We start from the raw sequence: 22,253 nt of genomic DNA, 5'->3' as shown, positions 1-22,253 counted from the left end.
AGTTAGTTTTCAAAATACCTTCACCTTCTCTCTGTCCCCATGAGAAAGGGGCCACATTTTTATTATCTTCATTCTGTAGATGAGGAAACTGAGGCTCAGAAATATAATAGTTAGGGTGGTAGCCTGGAGGGATATGTAGGCCTCAGGACTCCTGTTTGGGTCTCCATTGCTTATCCATAGCCCACACCCCATCTGTCTGTGTGTCTATCTCTCACCGGCAGGGTTTACCCCCTCCTTCCACACCCATTCTTATCCCAGCAAAAAGAGATAATGGCAACTGACAAAGGACTTAACGGTCACCCCCCCATGATCTGGTTTGGGGAACCAGACTTCTATTTGAACATGACTGAGACTTTCCCAACCCACATATTTCTGGAAAGCAGAGTGGCCTGAGGGAGAAGAGGGGTTCAGAGCCAGCTGTGGGGAGCCTGCCAAGAGGGTGGCCCCCAGCTTTGTGGTGAGTCTGTTTACACTGTTCAGTCAGCCCCACGGCAGCCTGCTTGACTGCAGGATGGGCTCCCCTTGGGCCCCCTTCCTTCACTGCCTGGGGTTTGTGGGGTCAGGGATGGCGGGGGGAGCTGCATGTACCTGCAGGTGTGGGTGCATGCTGATGGGTAGGACAGGGCTCAAACTTCGTAGGCCTTCCATGATTTTCAGGGCTTTGGTAGCATTTTGAGGGATTGAAGTCGAAAGGTGCTTGTGTTCTCACTACACCAAGCCAAAATGTTTATTTTGGGGAGAAATGCATCTTTTCTGCAGCTGACCATATCTGAGGGAATATATATTGCTAGTGTGCTTTGTGCCTTGTTAGCATTTTTAGCTCCCCTTTCTCTGCTGCTTATCTAACCCATGGATTTTAATGACCATCATCAATCCAGGCTGCTTCTTCCCAAGGAGGGTTTTTATCTTTAGAGCAATATAAAAAAGGGTGGGATAATTTATTGAGACATAAGAAAATGTTTGGGAGAATTTGCACAAACAGTATACAAACTATATTCTTGTTCTTAGTTAGTAGCACTTTTTCTATGGATTTTTAATGAACATTTTATGATGAAAAATTTGCAGTGGTTGCAAAACCTTAACATAACTAATGGTTTCTAAAGTTATCTTCCGTAGGGTATTGAAAACATAAAAAAGGATTAATCTTTTTGTAAGTGTTTATAATTACTCTAGGAACTTGTGATAGAAAAGTAGGCTCGATGGGTGTTGATTCTGAGCAAGTTAGCTCATGATTTAAATTTGATAAGGAAAAGTCGTATGGTTGATAAAATATTTTAATGATTTCACTCTGTAATATCCTCTGTATGATTTGGTCACAGAGACATAGGACACAAGAACATTTTCTTACAGAAAAATCTGTGTAGCTCATTTCAACTTAACTTGTGGGAGCTGTGATTTCTTGTGGTTATGCTGCTCTGGTGTAGTATATTTTAAGAAAACCTTGAAATATGTAACCTGATAGATTTCTTCCTAGCCTTCAGGGGAAGCTGGTTCAAAATCAATTACTAGGCTATCATGATGGACCAAGAAAACCACAGGTCTGAACCCACTGTTATATAAGCAGATAACCTCTTGAGAGGGTTGTCTTTTTAGACTGAAATTTCTTTATTCGTCAATGTAGATTTGAAAGTAGCTCCTCAGTGCTCTAACAAAAGGAAAAAAAAATGTTGGTCTCTCCCTCCTTTGAATTGTGCCTTTAGCTTAAGAAATAAAGTAAAAAAATAATGAAAATGTGGAGGCAGTCGAGTTCTCCACAGGGACACCTGTACCTCACGTTTACCTGTTGATAATGTTTGTTCTGCACTAGCCTGGATATTGCTTTTAAACCTGTTCAACTGCAGAAATGAAAGCCAAGTAAACAACAACTAATCTTTGTTTCAGCCACTTCTAAGGATTCCAACAGTCTCAAAGCAAGACCAAGATCCAGGTAGTGTTTGTTTAATTTCTGCTTTAATGCCCTTTCTATCCTGTCCCCAACTAGAAATAAAATCCCAGAACCTGAAGTCCAGCCCATCAGATTTGAAGCTTAGAATAGGGGTGAATTCACTTGTCATGAAGGGCTTGCTTGGAGCATGCGGTGCTGCTGGGAGACACTCAGTTTCTGTATTTATTAGTGCTGGAAGATGGTGGCTGCTGCTGGCTGGTCGCCGGACAAGAAGTGGTTTGTGTGCATGTGGCCCAGTTGTTGCAGGATGATAAGGAATAGAGGGCAGTACCTTTGGAGAGAAGGAGATGTGGTTCAAAGGTAACACTGAAATTTACTATCAGGACAAGGTGGACACCAGGAAGTGAGACTCCTGAGGGATGAAAACTAGAGTAGGAAAAGAAAATGCTCATAGTGATTTTGATGAGGCTTGAGGCTTTAGGTAAGCAGTACTCATGGTCTGTTTTATCCTGTCTTAGAGCAGCTTTTTGGCTTCACAGTTTTTAGATCCATAGAAGCTAGTAGAAGAGGGAGAGCAAGTAAAGCAGAGCTGCAGTTGACATCAGACATCAGATCGAAGGTTGGAGGAGAGATACAGAAACATTAATAGAACATCAAAGAGGGGAAATGGTATTGGGACCACTCTTCAGTGCTGAAGTACGTGTGTGTACTGGACAGTACATATGTGTTTGCTTTGGCTCTTGGTAACTTTTTCTTCCTTTGGCTACGAGACACATTCCTGAAAAAGTGAATTTATTTTTATTTTTATTTATTTATTTTTTTATTAAAAGATTTTATTTATTTATTTGAAAGACGGAGATCACAAGTAGGCAGAGAGGCAGGCAGAGAGAGAGAGAGAGGGAAGCAGGCTTCCTGCGGAGCAGGGAGCCCGATGCGGGGCTCGATCCCAGGACCCTGAGATCATGACCCGAGCCAAAGGCAGCAGCCCAAACCACTGAGCCACCCAGGCGCCCCTGAAAAAGTGAATTTAAATCTGATCATATTTTATATGCTTGAAATAGTGATAATTAAGGAAACTTCATCTTTTTGTAAATCTGAGAGTTATCCCTTAGTTTATCTTTTATGTCTGGATTTTCTACATTGGAATTCTTATTTCCTTGTTTATAGAAGATACATATACCTATATTCATAGTTTCTGAAATAATAGATACAGTAATTTTATTGGCAGAAAAAAAGGTATAGTCCCTGTTTCTGTCTGTGGCTACCACATTTACTCGTCTTTTTTTTTTTTTTTTTTTTTTTTTTTAAGGATGAATGGATCTTTTACTGTACTGGCTTAAAGTAGTGGCTTTAAGATATAAGAATAGTAACATTTGTCTGCCCTCATAGTTTGAAAAACCTTTGAATTACAGAAATCTGTTTATGTGTGCTGTGTTAATTGTAAATTAAACCTCACAGTTTTCTTCTGTTGACTTCCTCTTTTTCTCAAAGTGAATGAAAGTATAAAGTTTCATAGTTACATGTACTATTATTAATGTCTCTGGCCAACTTTTATATATTATTCTCTTAGGGATCGGTCTCCTGGTCTAATTTGGATGTTTTTCTTTTCCCTACTCCCCAACTGGGTCTTTGCTGAGACTGAGAGACTCAAATTACTTTTATTTTCCTTTTTAGAATAGTAAAACTTTGTAGAAATATGAGGGAAAGAGGGAAAATCACTGTTTTAACACGACTTATATTCATTATTTTGTTGGTTCCCTGCACATTTGTATTTAAATTGGTTGTATTCACAGTTTTACAGTATCACTTGTTTAATATTCAATTAGCTTTCCATATGCAAATACGAGTATACAGGTTATATATGGAGATAGAATGGAATGAGCTATGTGGTATGGAATAGTATGCCTAACTCTCTGTATGTGTGTTGACATACACATGCACACACACACACACACACACCATATATTCTTTCTTGACTGAAAAATGTCACTAAAGCCCTGTCTGGCATAAAAGTTCTTTTAATTTCTAGCTAGAGTCTCTGATTTCCATTTTAAATCAATAGTTCCCAATTGAAAGCTTTGTTGTCCTTTCCTATCAATTTCCTTTCACTCTAATTGAAAGTATGAGACCATTCTTGCTGCCAGTTCCCGCATGCCTTCGCCTTGCCTGTCTGGCCAGTTGTTTTACAGAGCCCACCCCAGAGCACGTTCCGTGCCATTATGGCAGCTTTATGAAAGATTGCAACCTTGCATGACAGACAAAACTCTTCAACTACCACAAAGAAACCTTGAGGGAATGATCTGGGAAAGTAAAAACTTGCTATGTCAAAACCAGCTTTATCAAGAACTGAAGTTGCTTAATAGTGATTGATAGGTTCTGATTTCATAAATGGCACACTAATAGCTAAATACTAATAATAGTTTTCTGAGGTTAATTTGCCTCTAGAACACAACTCTGATTCAAAGGTCATTTTATTCTTTCACATGAGCTTAGCTGAGAGGCTGAATAGAACGGATGTACACATCCACTTCTTAGAAAATCATATTGGAAACTCACCCACAAACCTGTTTCTAAGCAATAGACTAATGTACTGAGTTGAATTAATTTAGAAAATAATTAAGTCTCTAACGAGTAGTTTAGCTGCTACTGCCAAAAGATTTTTTTCTGGGCTCATAGGCAGTATCAGAATATTTTAAAAATGGAATTTAGAAACAGATTGGAGTTTGAATTGAGCCAATATAACTTTCTAACTATGTGACCTTTGGCAGGCTATTTATTTCCTGTTCCTTTGAATGTAATTATTAGAGTTACAATCTCAGAAGTTGTCTAGTTAGCTACTGCCTTGTTACAGAATTAAGGACAAAGTTTGGAGGAGGCTTTTGCTTGGAAAATTTCCCCCAACTGGTATTTCTCATGGTAAGACAGCCTAGACCCCTCCGTCTGATACATGCGTGTTTCCCTTTCCAGAAATGCATTTGTGGCATAGTCCCTTGAGCTGCTGATTCTTCACTCTCAGCTTATCTACCCCACTTCCATAGGTGCCTGTCATCACATTTGCATGGGCATGGGAGAAAAGTGCTGCAGTCCGTTAAGACCCTGAAGCCCCTCTGTTCCAACATGGACGTGCCTAAGCAGAAGGCTTACGCGTTATTCTTATTAACAATACCCATAGAAATAGATCTGAATTTACAGGAAGCTTTTCCTTTGTGTAAATTTAGATCTAAGATATAATACGAACAAAGGGGTTAAAAAAGGTTCTGATTCATGGCTGGGTTTGGATAGTTATTGCCGGTAGTGGTACCCAAGGGACAGTTGAATTCGTGGTTGCTTTGAGATGGGCCTTGGTCAGTCTTTTGGAAAAGTGACTTTGACTTTTGTGGGTATTTCCATTTCAACCTTACTTCAGAGACTAAAGCTTTGCTGTCTCCCTTATGACCTTCCCTTATTTTGCTGCAGATCTTACTCTAGCACCTCCATAGAAGAGGCCATGAAAAGGGGCGAGGACCCTCCCACCCCGCCACCACGGCCACAGAAAACCCATTCCAGAGCTTCCTCCTTGGATCTGAATAAAGTCTTCCAGCCCAGTGTGCCAGGTGAAGTGACCCTCTGCACCCCAGTCTTTTCCTTCCCTGTTGGAGTCACTGGATGTGTGTCCGCCACAGAGGCCTTTGTGAGTCCACAGAATGAGCAGATCTGACCGTTTCCTGCCCCAGGAAGGTCTTCGAGTTGCTATGGTATTCTTGGGAGGGAAAGCAATTCTAAGCAGATAGATATCCCACGTGTTTGGAGCCTTGCCCACACTTGTATGTACCAAGAATTACGAAATTCTGTGCTAAGAGGATTAAAATACTTTAACCCCAGACAGCCCACTGAGTGCATGGCTGGGGTCTCGTTCTCTAATTTGTATATAAGATTGCTGCCTGTCGTTTCCTGAGATGCTTATGTAGTTCTTCTCTGAACGATCTTGGGGATTGACACTGGCCGGAAGCTTCCCCTGCGTCTTATCCTTGTGGTGAAGATCCTGTGTCTTGGAGGATTTAATGCTAAGGGGGCTCTGCTTTCTAAATCTGACCAATGGTTCGGTGGTTGGTGGGGGCAACTAGGGCAAGAGCTCCTCCAGGTGGCTTGCTGAGGGGTTTCTGGGGGTGCCACTTCCTTGAGCCAGGTGCTATACAGCTAGGGTTGGAGGTGGGGGAGGTTGGAGGGCCTTGTCTGCTTCCCTGGCTCCCTGTGAAGTGGGAGATTTCCTCCTAGGGAACCTACAGAACAGCAGATGAGAACCATGCATGCCTTTGCTTAGCAAAGGTGCTAGGATGCAGTGCCTTCCCAAGTGTTATTTTGAGAGCAGCAAGGGCCTTTCCACTGACTAATGTAGGCAAGCTATAAATACAGTGATTTCCTGGAACTTTTTCTCTATCTGTGTGCATTTTAAATCAAGCCAGCCTCAGATGCTAGTGATTTGCAGATTATTATCTTTTCTACTAAAGCAAGAAAAGACTCTCCTTGGCTCACACATTAGCATGACCTCTGTGTCCCAGCAGAGCTCAGCATGTTTTAGTTGTTCTAATAAAGTAGTCTCCTCACAGTAAAGTTACAGATTGTTTTTTAATATACTAGAGTCTGGAACTCTCTATGAAATTTGATTCTGTGCCATGAGTTCATCAGATAAAAATTTGCCTTGCATTTCCCCCCATACTTTGATCCAAATTCTGGCATAATTTCATAGTAACCGGTATTTGAGGTGGGAGTAGCCACGGATGATGATGCTATAAAAATTTCACATGGCTGGTGGATTATGACCCAGAAGATTTTTCTATACATGCAAGAAGATTAAAACAATCTGGGCAGCTATCTTAATACGTTTTCCTTGCAAGGAGAAGCTGGAGACGTGCAAGCATGTTTCTGGCTGTGCAAGCCCGCGAAGAGTGCCGGCTGTGCGGGGATGGTTGTGCTGTGGCTTTTATGACATCCTGTCATATGGTGGAAGAGACAAGACTGCATTTGGAGTTCAGCTCTGCTGCTTATTAACTGTTTGATTTCCAGCAAGTGACTTAATCTTTCTGCATTTCAGATTTTTAGTCTCTAAAATAGGGCCAGCGGTCCATGGAGCTGTTGGGTTTTGGCGAGATAATAAACATAATCCTAATAGCAACATGTTTGACATCTAGGCACTCATTTGGCTAGAAATCATTGAGGAAAGGGAATCTGAGGTTAAAGTCCCTTGCCCCCTTGATCTCCAGTGGTTCAAGTCTATGATCTACTCCCTGCAGTTCCACAGTGGGCTCACAGAGGGACTGAGCCCCAGTTGCCTGCTGTATTATGAGCAAAGGACTGTGAAAAACAGAGTAAGTGAGGCCAGGTTGCTGAGTCAGAGTGGCCTATGGTGGACTGACAGTGTGGAAAATAAATACAATGGAGAGAAGATGCAAAGAAGAAAGAATGAAAGAGGGAAGTGAAGAAAATGATGAGATGGTCGTTACATAGGGTGATGATGGTTATATAAAGGCAGGAGAAGAAAGTAGAATAGAAGACTGCAGTGACCAAGGGGAGGAGAGCCCACAGAGAACTCTTCCACAGACTCAGTGAAAGATTTGGATGGGATTTAAGGGAAGAACTTAGAAAAGGCTGGCATTAATGTCTTCCAGTTTAGGAAGATCGGTAATATGATGTGGGGAAGAATGTCAAAGGGCTCATTTCAAATGTAAACCTATAAAAGTGAACAAGCCACTTTGGCAGTATGGGACAATTGGCTTTACCTTTCATATCTGTAAAAACCATATGAATTCAAATTTATGGGAGTCTAGATTATCCCAGGGCTCTAGGTAGGTGGGTCCTGGTATTATACCTAAAGTGTATGTTTTCATAGGAAGAAGTTGATACGACACAATTGCTGTGTGTAAAAGGGAGATCACCTTTGTTGTTGTTGTTGTTTTTCAAAAGATTTTATTTATTTACTTGAGAGAGAGCACAGGCAGGGGGAGCGGGAGAGGGGGAAGCAGAGAGCCCAATGGGGGCTCGCTCCCAGGACCCCAGGATAATAACCTGAGCTGCAGGCAGACGCTTAACCAATTGAGCCACCCAGGCGCCCCATGGGAGATCACCTTGGTAATAGCTGGTCCATGTCAGGCCATCCTTTCAAGGCCCAAACAGCTGCTGCGTTTGAGAGAAAATAAAAATGTGCAAGAAAGTCTCAACTAGTGATGATGCAAGTATGCAAAATCTAGATGCAGTCAGACCTGGGATGTCTGGATTTTATTGCTCTATGCTTAGAGCCACGAACCATATTTTATTTTATTAGTACTTTGTTTTACAAAACATATTATATTACTAAAATTCCTATAAGAAGAAATCACACTGTGAAGGCAGTACTTTTTAGATCCGAACTTCCTTTTCCTCATTGAAGCAGTTGTTTTCAAAAAGCAATTTTTTTCATAATGAATTTCGTTTGTTCCAGCCCGTGGGGTGGGAAGTCCCCTCCTGCTCTCAACAGTGACCTGCCCCTTCCAGAGCCATGCCTAAAGCTTGCAGCTGGTGGTTGCCACCATGATGGCCAACCCCTTCAGTGCCGCCGATAGCCCTGTGCCAGTCATTGAGCATCTACCTGGCAGAAGGGGCAGAGGTTGTGTGGAGGAAAAATAGCCATCCCTTTAAAGCTGCAGACCAGAAACCTTCATCACTTCCCCTCAGCTCTAACTGGGGAAACCTAGTCCCTTGGATATAGCTAGCTGCTGGGCAGCTGGGAAAGGTAGTTCCTGGCGGGATAGCCATTTCCCATTGACACCCCTCTTACTGTGAAAGAGGAGAGTGGATGTTGGTGGGCAGCTCTTTCTCCCACATCGCATGTGGCAAAATATATTCAGATCCACATGTTAAAGCCATTGTGATGGCTGAACAAAACATATCCATGGGAAGCATCTACCCATGGCTCGCTAACGTTTTATTTCTGCTTTAGACATTACTGGTAATAATAACTCATTCCAGGGTTAAGAAATTATGGTACATCCATATTATGAAAACTTAGGAAGCAGTTAAAAAGATTTAGGTATGTGTACTAAATGGAGAGCTATCTGACATAAATTAAGTGAAAGAGGCACGGTACAGAATATGTATGTTCTTAAGTGTATAGGCAGTTTTTGGAAGGTTACTTAGGAAGTTGGTAATAGAAGAGATTAGGATGACTGGACAGGAGTGAAAGGGAAACTTACTTCTCATTGAATACACACTTCTATCTTTTAAATTTTGCCTCAAGTACAGATAGTATAGAAATTTTGCTTTTCATTCAGTAGCCACAGTGACCAGATAGTACCTGAGAGTACCAGAAATATCCTTCCTGGCTGAGTTTACCTGCCTCAAATTTACCATACTCTGTCCAGGGTATTTTTATGACCAGCCTCCTGCCACTTTGTAGAATGCAGCTAAAATGACAGAAGCATTCCAGAACATTCCTTAAGGCTCTGATATGATATGTCCTTCAGCTTCCTCCTCAGTGCCCTTCCAATATTGAGAAATAGTTTTGGAGGACTCCCCATAGCCTCCATTTTGAGATGGACAGGTGGGCAAAGTGTGATAAGGGCTCTGGCTTAACTTGGAAGGGGGTTGTATTTTTTAGTTGGCTAGCTGAGGCGCATCTGTCCAGGTTTCTCTACAAATTGATATTTCTTTCTGCAACTTGAGAAATATGTAAACCTTTTGGGAATAAGAGATACATTTCTTACCTAATTTAACCTTTCAAGTTCTCTAAAGGATGAATTTGTTCACTCAAACAGCTTCAACCTTATGGGTTTCCTTATTGTATCATTCTTGTGAGCGCTACTTGCCCCCTTTTAAAATCTAGTAGGATTATGGTATTCCTGCTCTACTTCCAAACTTTTGGGTCCACGTTACGCAGCCATCTAAGGGTTCAGTTTGGCAGTCTGGACAGGTTTTTCTTTTAAATTAAAACTTGGGATAAAATCCACACACTATAAAATTTGCCCTTTTAAAGTATATAATTCAGTGGTTGGTAGCATATTTATACTGTTGGGCAACCACTAGCATTATCCAATTTTAGAACATTTTCTTCACCCCAAAAAGAAACCCCATACTCATTAGTAGTCCTTCCTCATTTCCTTGTCCTCTCCCCACAGCTGTTGGCAACCTCTAGTCTACTTTCTGTTTCCATGAATTTGCCTGTCCTGGACATTCTGTATTAGTGGCATCACACAACATATGGTCTTTTGTAACTGGCTTCTTTCACTTGGTATAATGTTTACAAGGTGTATCCATGTTGTAACATGTAGGAGTACTTCATTCCTTTTATGGATGAATAATATTATGTTGTAGATTCCTACAGTTCATGGATATACATAGGAATGGAATTTCTGGGTCATATGGTAAGTCTAAGTTGGACATCTTGAGGAACTACTGAAGTGGCCGCACAGTTTACTATCTCACTAGCATTGTATGAGGACTGCAGTTTCTCACTTTTGAAGCACTTATTATTGCCCATCCTTTTTATTTTAGTCAACCTAGCTGGTATGAAATGGTATCTTATCATGGTTTTGATTTGCATTTTCTTTTTTCAAATTATTATTTTAAAATAATCTCTGTAGCCAGTGTGGGGCTCAAACCCACTACCCTGAGATCAAGAGTTGGCTGCTGTGCAAACTGAGCTAGCCAGGTAGCCCTTGATTGGCATTTTCTAGTGACTAATGATGTTGAACACCTTTTTGTGTGCTTATTGGCCGTACTTATGTCATTTTTGGAGAACTGTTCAAAATCTTAGCCCATTTTTAAATTGGACTATTTGTCTCTTATTCTTGAGTTGTAAGGGTTTTTTTGTATATTCTGGTTGCAAATCCCTTTTCACATACATAATTTAAAAATATTTCTCTCATTTTGTGGGTTGTCCTTTCAACATTTATTTTTCTTTTAAAGATTTTATTTATTTATTTGACAGACAGAGATCACAAGTAGGCAGAGAGGTGGGCAGAGAGAGAGAGGGGGAAGCAGGCTCCCCGGCTCCCCGCGCAACAAAGAGCCTGATGTGGGGCTCAATCTCAGGACCCTGGGATCATGATCTGAGCCGAAGGCAGAGGCTTTAACCCACTGAGCCACCCAGGCGCCCCATCCTTTCAACATTTTTAATGGTATCCTTTGAAGTGCAGAAACTTTTAATTTTGATGAAGTCCAATTTATTTATTTTTCTTTTATCATTTGTGCTTTTGGTGTCATAGCTAAGAAATCATTGCCTAACTCAGGGCCACAAACACATACTCCTCTTCTAAGATTTTTATATTTTTAGCTCTTACATTTTAGTCTGTGATCTACTTTGAGTTACTTTTTTTGGTATGTGGTGTGAGGTAAGGGTTCAAATTTTGGGTTTTTGTTGTTGTTCGTTTTTGCACGTTGTCCCAGTACCATTTGTTGAAAAAACTATTATTCCCTGTTTAATTTTCCTGGCACCCTTGTTAAAATCAACTGACCGTTTAACATAAAGTCTTATTTCTGGATTCTGAATTCTATTCCATTGGTATAAATATATCTATCCTTGTGCTAGCACCATACTGTTGTGATTGTTGCAGAATTGTAATACGTTTTGCAGTTGGGATGTGTGTCTGTGCCCACTTTCTTCTTCCTCTTCCTCTTTTTCTTCTTCTTTTCTTTTTCAAAAAGAAGATTTATTTATTTGAGAGAGAGCGAGCGCGAGCAAGTGCACGGAGTGGGGAGGGGTAGAGGGAGAGGGACAGAAGGAATCTCAGGCAGACTACCTGGTGAGCATGGAGCCCGATGTGTGACTTGATCTCAAGACCCTGAGATTGTGACCTGAGCCGACATCAAGGGTCAGACACTTAACCGACTGAGCCACCCAGGTGCCTCTCTTCCTTTTCAAGATTGTTTTGCTTTTTCTGGGTCCTTTGCATTTCCATATGAAATTTAGGATCAGGTTATCAATTTCTGTTTTTTGTGTTTTTTTTTAAAGATTTTATTTATTTATTTGACAGAGATCACAAGTAGGCAGAGAAGCAGGCAGAGAGAGAGGAGGAAGCAGGCCCCCTGCCGAGCAGAGAGCCCGATGTGGGGCTCGATCCCAGGACCCCGAGATCATGACCTGAGCCGAAGGCAGAGGATTAACTACTGAGCCACCCAGGCGCCCCTGTTTTTTGTGTTTTTTTAAAAGGCAACTGGGAGTTTAGTAGGGATTGCACTGACTCTTTAGATCAGTTTGGTTAGTATTGCTATCTCAACAGTATTTTCTCCCCAACTTTATAATGAGGCTAACGGACGAATAAAAATTGTACATATTTGGGGCGCCTGGGTGGCTCAGTGGTTAAGCCGCTGCCTTCGGCTCAGGTCATGATCTCAGGGTCCTGGGATCGAGTCCCGCATCGGGCTCTCTGTGCGGCAGGGAGCCTGCTTCCTCCTCTCTCTCTCTCTCTCTGCCTGCCTCTCTGCCTACTTGTGATTTCTCTCTGTCAAATAAATAAATAAAATCTTAAAAAAAATTGTACATATTTATGGCATACAATGTAATGTTTTCCATCTTAACAATATTAAGTCTCCTTCTTCTTTTTTTTTTTTTAGATTTTATTTATTTATTTGACAGAGATCACAAGTAGGCAGAGAGGCAGGCAGAGGGAGAGAGGGGGAAGTAGGCTCCCTACCAAGCAGAGAGCCTGATGCGGGGCTCAATCCCAGGACCCTGAGACCATGGCCCGAGCCAAAGGCAGAGGCTTTAACCTACTGAGCCACCCAGGCACCCCAACAATATTAAGTCTTCTAATCCATGAACGCAGGATATATTTTCATTATTTAAGTGTTTAAATATTTTGTAGTTTTCACAAATAAGTTTTGTACTTGTAAAAATTTATTCTTAAGTGTTTTGTTTATTTTGATGTTAGCCTAAAGGGAATTGTTTTCTTAATTTCATTTTTTGCAGTCTTCATTGCTGGTGTATAGAAATGTAATTGGTTTTTATTTATTGGTCTATCTTGTAGCCTTGTTGAATTTGTGTGTTAGTTGTCTGGACACATCTTTATCCTTAACTTAGTGAGTTTGGTAGCATACTATGGGACTTCTAACTGCTTAACTAATCATGCAGCTACTACAAATCATGGAGGGACTCCCTTTTAGTGTTTGGAAAGCATTTAAGGAATCATTACTGACTGCTTGCATTCAACTGTACTTTTTCTCTCATATGTGAAACCAGTTGATCTCGTTACTTTATCAGTAGTATATCCTTTCTTTTTCCTAAAGATTTTATTTATTTGAGAGAAAGAGAGAGTGAGCGATGGGGAGGGGGAGAGAGAGGATGAGAAGCAAACTTCCTACTGAGCAGGGAGCCCAATGCAAGGCTCAGTCCCAGGACCCGGAGATCATGACCTGAGCCGAAGACAGTTGCTTAACTGACTGAGCCGCCCAGGTCGCCTGAGTAGTATATTCTTTACCTGTCAGTATAGTGTCCACTCTGTCCCAAGCCAAATTTCCCTATTTGTTAGAGTTGTTTTTAGGCTCTTTATTAACACCTAGCACTAGATACATAGTGAATTTGAGGCTTACTTGGTACAGGGTACACATTTAAAGCACTTTCCATGCATTGTCTCCAGTTATTGTAAGGATAACACCTACCTAATGAGGTAGGTGCTGTTGTATCCCCGCTTTAGAGAAATAGCAACTGAGGAGCAAAAGTTAATTTGGCTAAGGTCATGGAGCTCCTAGATGGTGGTGCTGGGCTTTAAGCTCGCATCGCCCAATGCTAGGGCCTACACTCCACTGCCTTAAGAAGGGGCAAGTATTTCTCTTCTCTCTACCCCACTTGCATCTCCCAACTTCTCCATTTGGCCAGATATTTGGTAGTCATGTCTCTATTCAGCTGCCTATGCTAGACATTGAATTCTTTTTTTTCCCCTTAATTTAGAAGGCTCAACACTCAGCATGGAGCCCAACGTATGGCTTGAACTCACAACTATGAGATCAAGACCTGAGTTTGAGATAAAGAGTCAGATGCTTAACTGACTGAGCCACCCAGGTGTCCCTGGATGTTGAATTCTTAAGAAGGGGCAGAAGGCACAGTGCTATTACTCCTGTTGGCTGCAGTCTTTATCCTCCTTCACTAGCCAGTGAGAACTGAGATTCAGCTCCACACCTGGGCACTTGGCTTACAATTCTAATTTGAATAGGGGCGCCTGGGTAGCATAGTTGGTTATGTGTCTGACTCTTGGTTTCAGTTTAGGTCATGATCTCAAGGTCATGAGACCAAGCCCTTCATTGGGCTCCATGTTCAGCATGGGGTCTGTTTGAGTTTCTCTCCCTTTCTTCCCCTCTCCCTGCCCCACACAAGTTCTCTCTCTCTCTTTGCTCTCTCTCTCTCAAATTTAAAAATAAAAGCCTCATTTGAATTTTTGTAAAATTCAGACATTACAAATATGACCCTTAAGTTCATTTCCACCAGGCCTGGTATCCTCCCCAGGGAAGGTATCCTTCTGACATTTTCTAATCCATTTATAACATCAATTTCATGGTTTTTGTCTTTAAAATAATTGACATCACATTGTACATGTTTCCCCTGTGCTTTTCCAGAATTTGTTATTTCTTGGAGATCTATCCATGTCTGTACTGATAATTTTGCCATCCTTTTATATACATTCTATATACTGGCTACTTTGTTAAAAACTGTATTATGGAAAACTTCAGATTTATGTAAAAGTAGAAAATCTCCGTCCCCAGATCAACTGCCAGATATTATATAATTTCATACATACTTTATATGTATCTCTAATTGGTAAGGCCTTTTTACAAAAACTTAATCAGGGCTCCTGGATGGTTCAGTGGGTTAAGCCTCTGCCTTTGGCTCAGGTCATGATCCCAGGGTCCTGGGATTGAGCCTCGCATTGGGCTCTCTGCTCAGTAGGGAGCTTGCTTCCTTCTCTCTCTCTACCTGCCACTTTGCCTACTTGTGATCTCTCTCTCTGTCAAATAAATAAATAAAATCTTTTTTAAAAATGCTAAACCTTAATCATATCTGTTCTTCCATCTTTTGTATTTCTTACAAACTGGCTGGTTAGATCTAGGCTTGCTTAGAATCACACTCTATTTTTAGCAAGAGTAGTTCCTAGTGATACTGTGTATTTTCTACTGCATCACATTAGGAGGTCTCTGATATCTAATGGCTCCATTTTTGTGATGTTCAATTTATCAGTGGGTTCACGAAATATTAGCCTGATTTATCCGTTATGACAGAGATCCCCAGTAGCTGCTCAGATAATCATTTTATCAGTGATCCTCATTGCCCGCATCCAGTGGTATGTTGGTAAATGTTTACCTGGCTATTTACTGATTTTTATGGTATAAACATCCCTGCCACAGCCACTTTTATTCTTACTGATGTGTCACTAAATGAGGGCTGGAACATATGTATACAGTTGGCTCTCATAAGCTGGTATGAGCTGTTTTCAGCAAACTGCTGCTTAGGTCCATTATTTCATTGGTAGTTACAAAATGGTGTTACTCTCATTTCTTATACCTTTATTAATTTGGGCCTTAGTTTATTTGCCTATTTATCTATTGTTAGACATTTTGCTTACAATTGTTACAAAACTTGTGAGCTGAATAATACCATAAAATGACACAATTCTTGGGGTGCCTGGATGGCTCAGTTGGTTAAGCATCTGACTCTTGATTTTGTGTCAGGTCATGATATCAGGGTCATGAGATCAAGCCTTGTGTTGGGCTCCACACCCAGCTTAAGCTTCTGTCTCTCCTCTCCCTCTGCCCTCATGCCACTCATGCATGCTCTCTCTCTTTCTCCCTCTCTCTAAAAAGAAAAACAACAAAAAAGCAATAGTGTTCTCAGTATATGCATTTGAGTTTAGAGAGTTTAATTCAAACTGAAATAGACTTCAGTAATGGTGACCGGCAAAAGTATCTTATCATTTAATCAATATTTATTGAACACTTACTGTGTACTAGGTGCTGTGGAGAATTGTAAGAGGAATATGGATATGGCCTCACTTTCTGCTAATCAGTGTTACAGTTATGTGTGAGAACGGTGCTGTGTATGGGTGGTTTCTAACTGGGATGATCTGTAGATATGTTGGAGTGGTTGTACAGGCTGTTGAGCTAGCCTTTGAAGGATGGATATAATTTTTGGAGCCAAATTCTGTTGATTTTTCTTTGATATCTGCCTTGGTTCACTTCTTACTACCATTTGCCTTGAAGACTACTATAGTAATCTCCTGTCTGATTTGCTTGCTTTGTTCTTTCCTTCATAGAGCAGCAGGATTAATTTTCTTAAGCTCAGCTATGATGTCACTTCCCTATTTAAAACTTTTCAGGTCTTTCTATGTAAACACCGAATTCCTTTGTCTTAACAGCTAGACGTAAAACCATGAGAGCACATGAATTCAGTAAGGGACAAGCACCATGGCCTGGAATGCTCAGGGAGGAGTGTATTTCAGGAATAAGTGGAGACCAGAAGTCTAAGGTTTGCCGACTGACCAAAAAGAATGGAGGCTAGGGTAGAAGGAGTTCGCAAACCATGTTCCTAGGAAGCGTTAGAACAGTTCATTGGAGTGGTAGGGTTAATCCAGATTGCAAAAGGTGGAGTGACTGAGACACTGGTTTGGAGTAGTTGTCCATCACAAACTCAGTTTGAAGTGTTTCAGACTTAGATGTTGGTTTGACTATATGTCACATTTTTCAAATTCATGGTAGAAAAGAGACCTTACCAAGATAATAGAATCTTTTTCCAAGTTTCCTGCTTGCCTTCCATCGAAGACACACAGACATAAACATTTTTAACCAACCTATGGAGTTTCATAGTAAAATAATTAGGAGTAACACATTCATGTAAAAGTAATACGAGAAATGAAACTTGACCTTAACCAAAGTCAATTCTCATGCATTTTTGTTGCTTAACTCTGCCTAGGTCTCTGTCTGGGACCTCGTTAACCTGTATCACATGTCCTGTGGTGCAAGAAGAAGGAGTTACTAGAAAAAACTAGCAAATAAATTATAAAATCATAGACTGTCAGTGCTAAAAGACAACATGCGTGGCATCTTGGCCACCTCTCACATAGTACAGGAGATGAGACTGAGATCCAGAAAATGCAATTGCTTTGTTCTCCATCGGAATCCTCTTTGTTCAAGTTTCTGTTACAACAGATTTTCTATCAGAGAAAGCAGTCTGTATTAATTTAACTTGGGGGGCACCCCTTACTGTTTTTCTACAGGCAGTAATTCATCTGAAGTTAAAAGATATATTAAAGAATAGATATGGGGCCCAATAAGCAAGAAACTAATACTGTTTTTCTGTGTTTTCTTTTATGTGATTTACAGTATTGGACCAATTTCCCTGAGGTTCTTTAGGGAGACAGGAAAGAAAGTTTTGCCTTCATAAATACTGGGAGATCTTAGGAATTTATTTTTTTTTGATTATCAAAAATTGTTATTATGAATATAAATTGTTATTCAAATTCTTGTGTTAAATATCTACAAAAAAGGAAAGGAATCGCATACTGAATCCCTGGCCTCAACAGTGATCAACTATGGCCCATTTTGTTTCATCTGTGTTCCCTCTCCCATATGATTAATTATACTTTTCCCCCCAACCTTAGCTTGAAAAAAAACTATTGCGGTATAATTTTCAGACCATAAAGTTCATCCATTTTAAGTGTACAACTCAGTAACTGACAGTAAATTTATCAAATTGTGCTGTCACCATAATCCAGTTTCAGAACATTTTCAGCAGCCCAGGAGTATGCCCCATGACTCTTTACAGTCAATCCCCATGCCCAGCTCCCGGCAACCAGTCATCTACATCCTGTTTCTATAGATTTGCGTTTCTGGAAATGTCCTATAAATGAAATCATAAATATGCGGTCTTTGTGTCTGGCTTACTAAACTTTATGTGATGTTTTCGAGGTTCATCTAAGTTGTAGCATGTATCAGTATTTCATTTTTTAATTGTGGAATAGCGTCCCGTCGTATGTACGGTACCACGTGTTGTCTCTCCAGTCTTCAGTTTCATGGACACCTGAGTTGTTTATACTTTTTGCCTGTTAGGAATAATGCTACCGTGAACACTTACATACAGGTCTTTGTGGGACATATGTTTTCATTTCTCTTGGCACAGGACCTAGGAGTGGAATTACTGGGTGTATGGTAACTTTAAGAAACTGCTGAACTATTTTCTAAAGTGTCCATACTATTTTACATTTTCACCAGCAGTGTGCAAGGGTTACTGTTTCTTCCCATTTTTACCAATGCTTACTATTTTTTTTTAAATTATAGCTATCCTGCTGGGTGTGAAGTGGTTTTTTGTTGTGGTTTTGATTTGTTTCCCTGATGACTAATGATGTTGAGCATCTTTTCATGTGCTTATTAATGATTTCTATGTCTTCTTTGATGAAATGTCTACTGAAATCATTTGCCCACTTTTAAATTGGGTGTTTGTCTTCTTTTTTGGTGGGGGGATGGTGTTTACCTTTTTATTGTTGAGTGTGTATTCGGGAGTTATTAGTGTATTCTGGATACAAGGCCTTTATCAGATGTGTAATTTGCAAATATTTTCTTCCCATTTTGTGGCTTGTCCTTCCATTTTCTTAGTGGTGTATTTTGAAGCAAAAAAGTTTTGCATTTCAATGAAGTACAGTTTATCAATTCTTTCCTGTTTAGAATGTTCTTTTGGTGTCACATCTAAGAAATCTTTGCCTAACCTAATGTCTTGAAGCTTTTCTGTTATTTATTTCTAAAAATACTACAATGTTCGCTCATATTCATGTCTCGAGTCCATTTTTATTTAAATTTTGTTTGTAGTGTGAGCTGAGGGTCTAAGTTCATTTCTTTATATGTGGATATCCAGTTGTTTCAGCCCTGCATGTTGAAAAAAACTCCTATTGAGTTGCCGTGGCACCTTTGTTGAAAATCACTTGACTGTAAATTTAAGGGTTTCTTTCTGGACTCTCTGTTCTGTTTGTTGATCTCTATGTCTTTATGGTAGTACTACACCGAATATTTTTTAAAGCAAGGCAGTCATATGTAGTCTTGTGAAGAGATAATCACGTGACTTAGAAGGCTAAATATTTGCTACAGTGACATATTTTAAGATAGTGTCTAGCATCTACTCATTTATTTGAGTTTGTGGCATGTAGCATATTCAGAAGCATCATTTTAGTTCCTTGAAGTTGCAGTACTTTTCTTACTTTCAGCCTTCTGACATGCTTATTCCCTGGACATACAATAACACCTGTCCAGCTCTTTCTCCCCTATCTCAGTGCCCTTTTTTGCTCTTTACCATTACCTGTCCTGTAGGATCAAAATGTGATACTGATTGCTGCCTCATAGTAGCTTTGGGGATGTTGTTTTACTTCCCCAGGCCTTAATTTTCTCATCTGCGAAGTGGAAGAATTGAATTTGGTCTCATTACTTTTCTAAACTCAGCCATTAATATTTTCCCTGGTGAACAATTTCAAGTTATGTGTAAATTCCTGTCTTTTAACTGGTAAAAAATAATTGTTGTGTTTAGCAGAGAATTTAATGAGGTTGTGGGTTTGGTGGCGGGGGGGGGGGGAGTGGGGCGTTATCAGGGGATAGAAGCAGCTCTTTTTGGAAAACTACTCCTGGCAAACATTTTATCATATTTGTAGGTGTATATGACATGTGAACCCATCACTGTGTGTAACTGGGTGATTAGGGGATAGGCGTAGGCTCACACATGCTTTTGTGAGTAGTAAGGAAAGAAAGTACATTTTCTATTACAAAGAAATCACAATTTTAATGAACTTGCCAAGAAGAAGAATGGTCCTCACTGACAAATCCTTGAAGCTTTACATATGGCTAACTCTCTACTTGATTGATAGTCAAAAGTGCAGGTCCCACTGGCAGGCTCCCTTCAACATTTTCCATCCTTTAAGTGTTTTTTTTTTTTCCTTTGGCATTTGAATGCTTTTATTTTCTTCATAAAATATTCATAGTTTGGGGGGATGGGAGGCCTTTCACAGCTGAAGTTATTTCAAGGTTCTCTCCCCCAAAGAATTGGCTTTCTGTTCCTTGCAGCTTTCAGTTGCCACATTGGCTGCTTTATTTCTACTTAGTAATTTGGAACATATTTTCATTAAATCATTGATTTTGGGCTTTGTAAAGATCTGAGGGAAATTAGTATAGACAGTCACATATATGGATAATATTTTGTCTGGAAATTTCTAAGCATAATAAAAAGATAAAAAAATCTAAGAGGTTGAAGTTTTGGATGAAGATAGCAGGAGCCTGAGAATCAGCAGATCAGTGCTAGAAAATGCACATCTTTCAATAAACTTAATAAACACCTATTACTGTATTTTCTGTTACTGTTACTGTATTTTCTGAGTTTAGGATTAAATGGCAGTTTCTTTCATGAACTTCTACATCTGATTTTGAGGATTTGGGTATCATTTTTTCCTGATTACATTTATAAAATTTTCTGATTTTACAAAACTTTGCTGATATCTGGTATTCTACCTTATTAACATGAGACTTAGGAATAAATCTGCGATTGCTTCACATGTATGGTAAAGCTTTCAATGTATGCATCAAAGGTGTTTTCCTCTCCTCTTCTTTCCTTCTCTTTCTTTCTAGGAAAGCAGATGTTACTGTTGTAGGTATGTTTTCATCTTTTGCATGTGTACACTAGATTACTCAGCCAAAGTGGTTTTTCAGTTTCGCTTTACATGAAGGTATACTTTTTCTCTCTTTTTAATTTTTATTTTTTGAAGATTTTATTTATTCCTTTGACAGAAAGTAAATACAAGTAGGAGGAGCAGCAGGCAGAGGGAAAGGGGGAAGCAGACTCCCCACTGAGCAGGGAGCCTGATGTGGGCTGGATGCAGGCTGATCCCAGGATCCGGGGATCATGACCTGAGCTGAAGACAGATGCTTAACTGACTGAGCCACCCAGCGCCCCTTTCTCTTTTTTAAATTGATTAGAGCATGCTGGATAAAATAGTCGAATCCACTTTAAAATCACGAATGGAAAAAAAAAATAAAATCATGAATGGACTGGAACTATTATAAGAGGAGATATTTTACTAAATTCACCATATGAATGCTTAATACACCCAAGGCAGTATGTTTAGATGCTCTGGGAGGTAAAAATATGAATCAGACATAAACTTGGTAGAATGAAGCTAGATTAGTATCACCTACTGTTAAAGGAAGAGTCATGAACACATAGAAGAGATTTTTCAGCAGAAACCAAATAAGGAAAGATGAGTGAGCTAATGTCATTTTTTTTTTCTTTTTTTGAGAGTAGCAGCAGCTAAGGGAAAACCCAAGGCGTGACTCTGCCTGCCTCCTTCTAGAAGCCGTGTGTGTGTAGGCAAATATTGAGATTTCTTTCTGAACCTCCAAATCTCGAGTGAAGTGAAGTGGGTGGATACTCTTAGTTTTGCCTTCTCTCAACTGTGGGTCAGTGGACGGGACTTCTGGAAAGAGAGGGGAAAGAGCTGGAAAAGTGACTAATCACAGCTGATGCCCTGATATGGTGGAGAGGGAAGGCCCCAGGCCTCCATGCTGAACTGCGGGAACAAACTGGAGTTTGGGGAGTGCCTCCCAGACCACTGATACTGCTCAAGACTTGCAAGAATACGCTCTGCTACAGAATTGTTTATATCTTTTTGGTATCTCACATTTTAAAATAACATATTTATATAACCTCATGTTGACTTTTCAGTTTTAGTCATCATCTGCTGCCTTTCCCTGCTAGCACCTTTTCTCCTCCTTCACCCTCTCAGTACAGTTGGTAGAATTTGGGTTAGATCAGTATTTAGTGTTTATATTATTCTTATGGCAATGTAAGCCATATAGTAAATTATTTACTTTTCCTACTTGCACGGATTTTTGTTGACCCTGGAGTGCATAATCAGCTTGTTTCTTTTCAATGTACTTGCCCCTGAAGCAACTGTAGACTGCCTCAATTTTCTAAAGTTCCTCTTGAAATTCTGACACAGGTATTGGTTTCATCTGTTTGAAGAAATGTAGAGTGATTGTCTTCCATGCCTGATACATAGTTCTTATCATGGCATCTCCCTTCTCTGTCATCCAACGATTCTTTTCTTCTTCCATGTTGGAACTCCTTTATCCTGTGCCTTGCTCTTTTTTGGTTTACTCTCTTGCTTTGGAAGAACACATCCTTGAGTAGCTTTTTTGGAGAAGGTACATAGAGCTCAATATAAGCCCCTGAATGTCTAAGAATGCCTTCAATTGAACCATGAAGCTGGCTACTCATTTGGGTATTAAACCATCGGTTGGAAATCAGTTTTCTTCAGAATTTTCATGACATTGCTCCAGTGAATTCTAGCTTTCAGTGGTGTATTAAAAGTTTAAAACTTTCTGGACTCTTGATCCTTTGGATGTG

At 40.1% G+C, this 22,253-nt stretch overlaps 1 protein-coding gene across 9 annotated transcripts in view; it reads left to right on the top strand.

The window, feature by feature from the left end:
- The window catches only part of REPS2 (RALBP1 associated Eps domain containing 2), a 232,071-nt gene that overhangs the window by 134,672 nt on the left and 75,146 nt on the right, over positions 1–22,253 (top strand). For 5 of the 9 annotated variants that reach the window (XM_082718389.1, XM_082718387.1, XM_082718388.1 and 2 more), the window contains exons 12-13: positions 1,882–1,927; positions 5,342–5,478. The exons of the other annotated variants lie outside the window; for them this stretch is intronic. In XM_082718389.1, the coding sequence (XP_082574515.1) occupies positions 1,882–1,927; positions 5,342–5,478 (183 nt within the window). The remainder of the gene's footprint in view (positions 1–1,881; positions 1,928–5,341; positions 5,479–22,253) is intronic. 9 annotated transcript variants of the gene reach the window in all.

This window comes from Mustela nivalis, assembly GCF_964662115.1.
Source record: "Mustela nivalis genome assembly, chromosome: X".
NCBI lineage: Eukaryota > Metazoa > Chordata > Mammalia > Carnivora > Mustelidae > Mustela > Mustela nivalis.
Note: the sequence above shows the minus strand (reverse complement) of the source record. Positions and strands in the feature narration are given on the sequence as shown.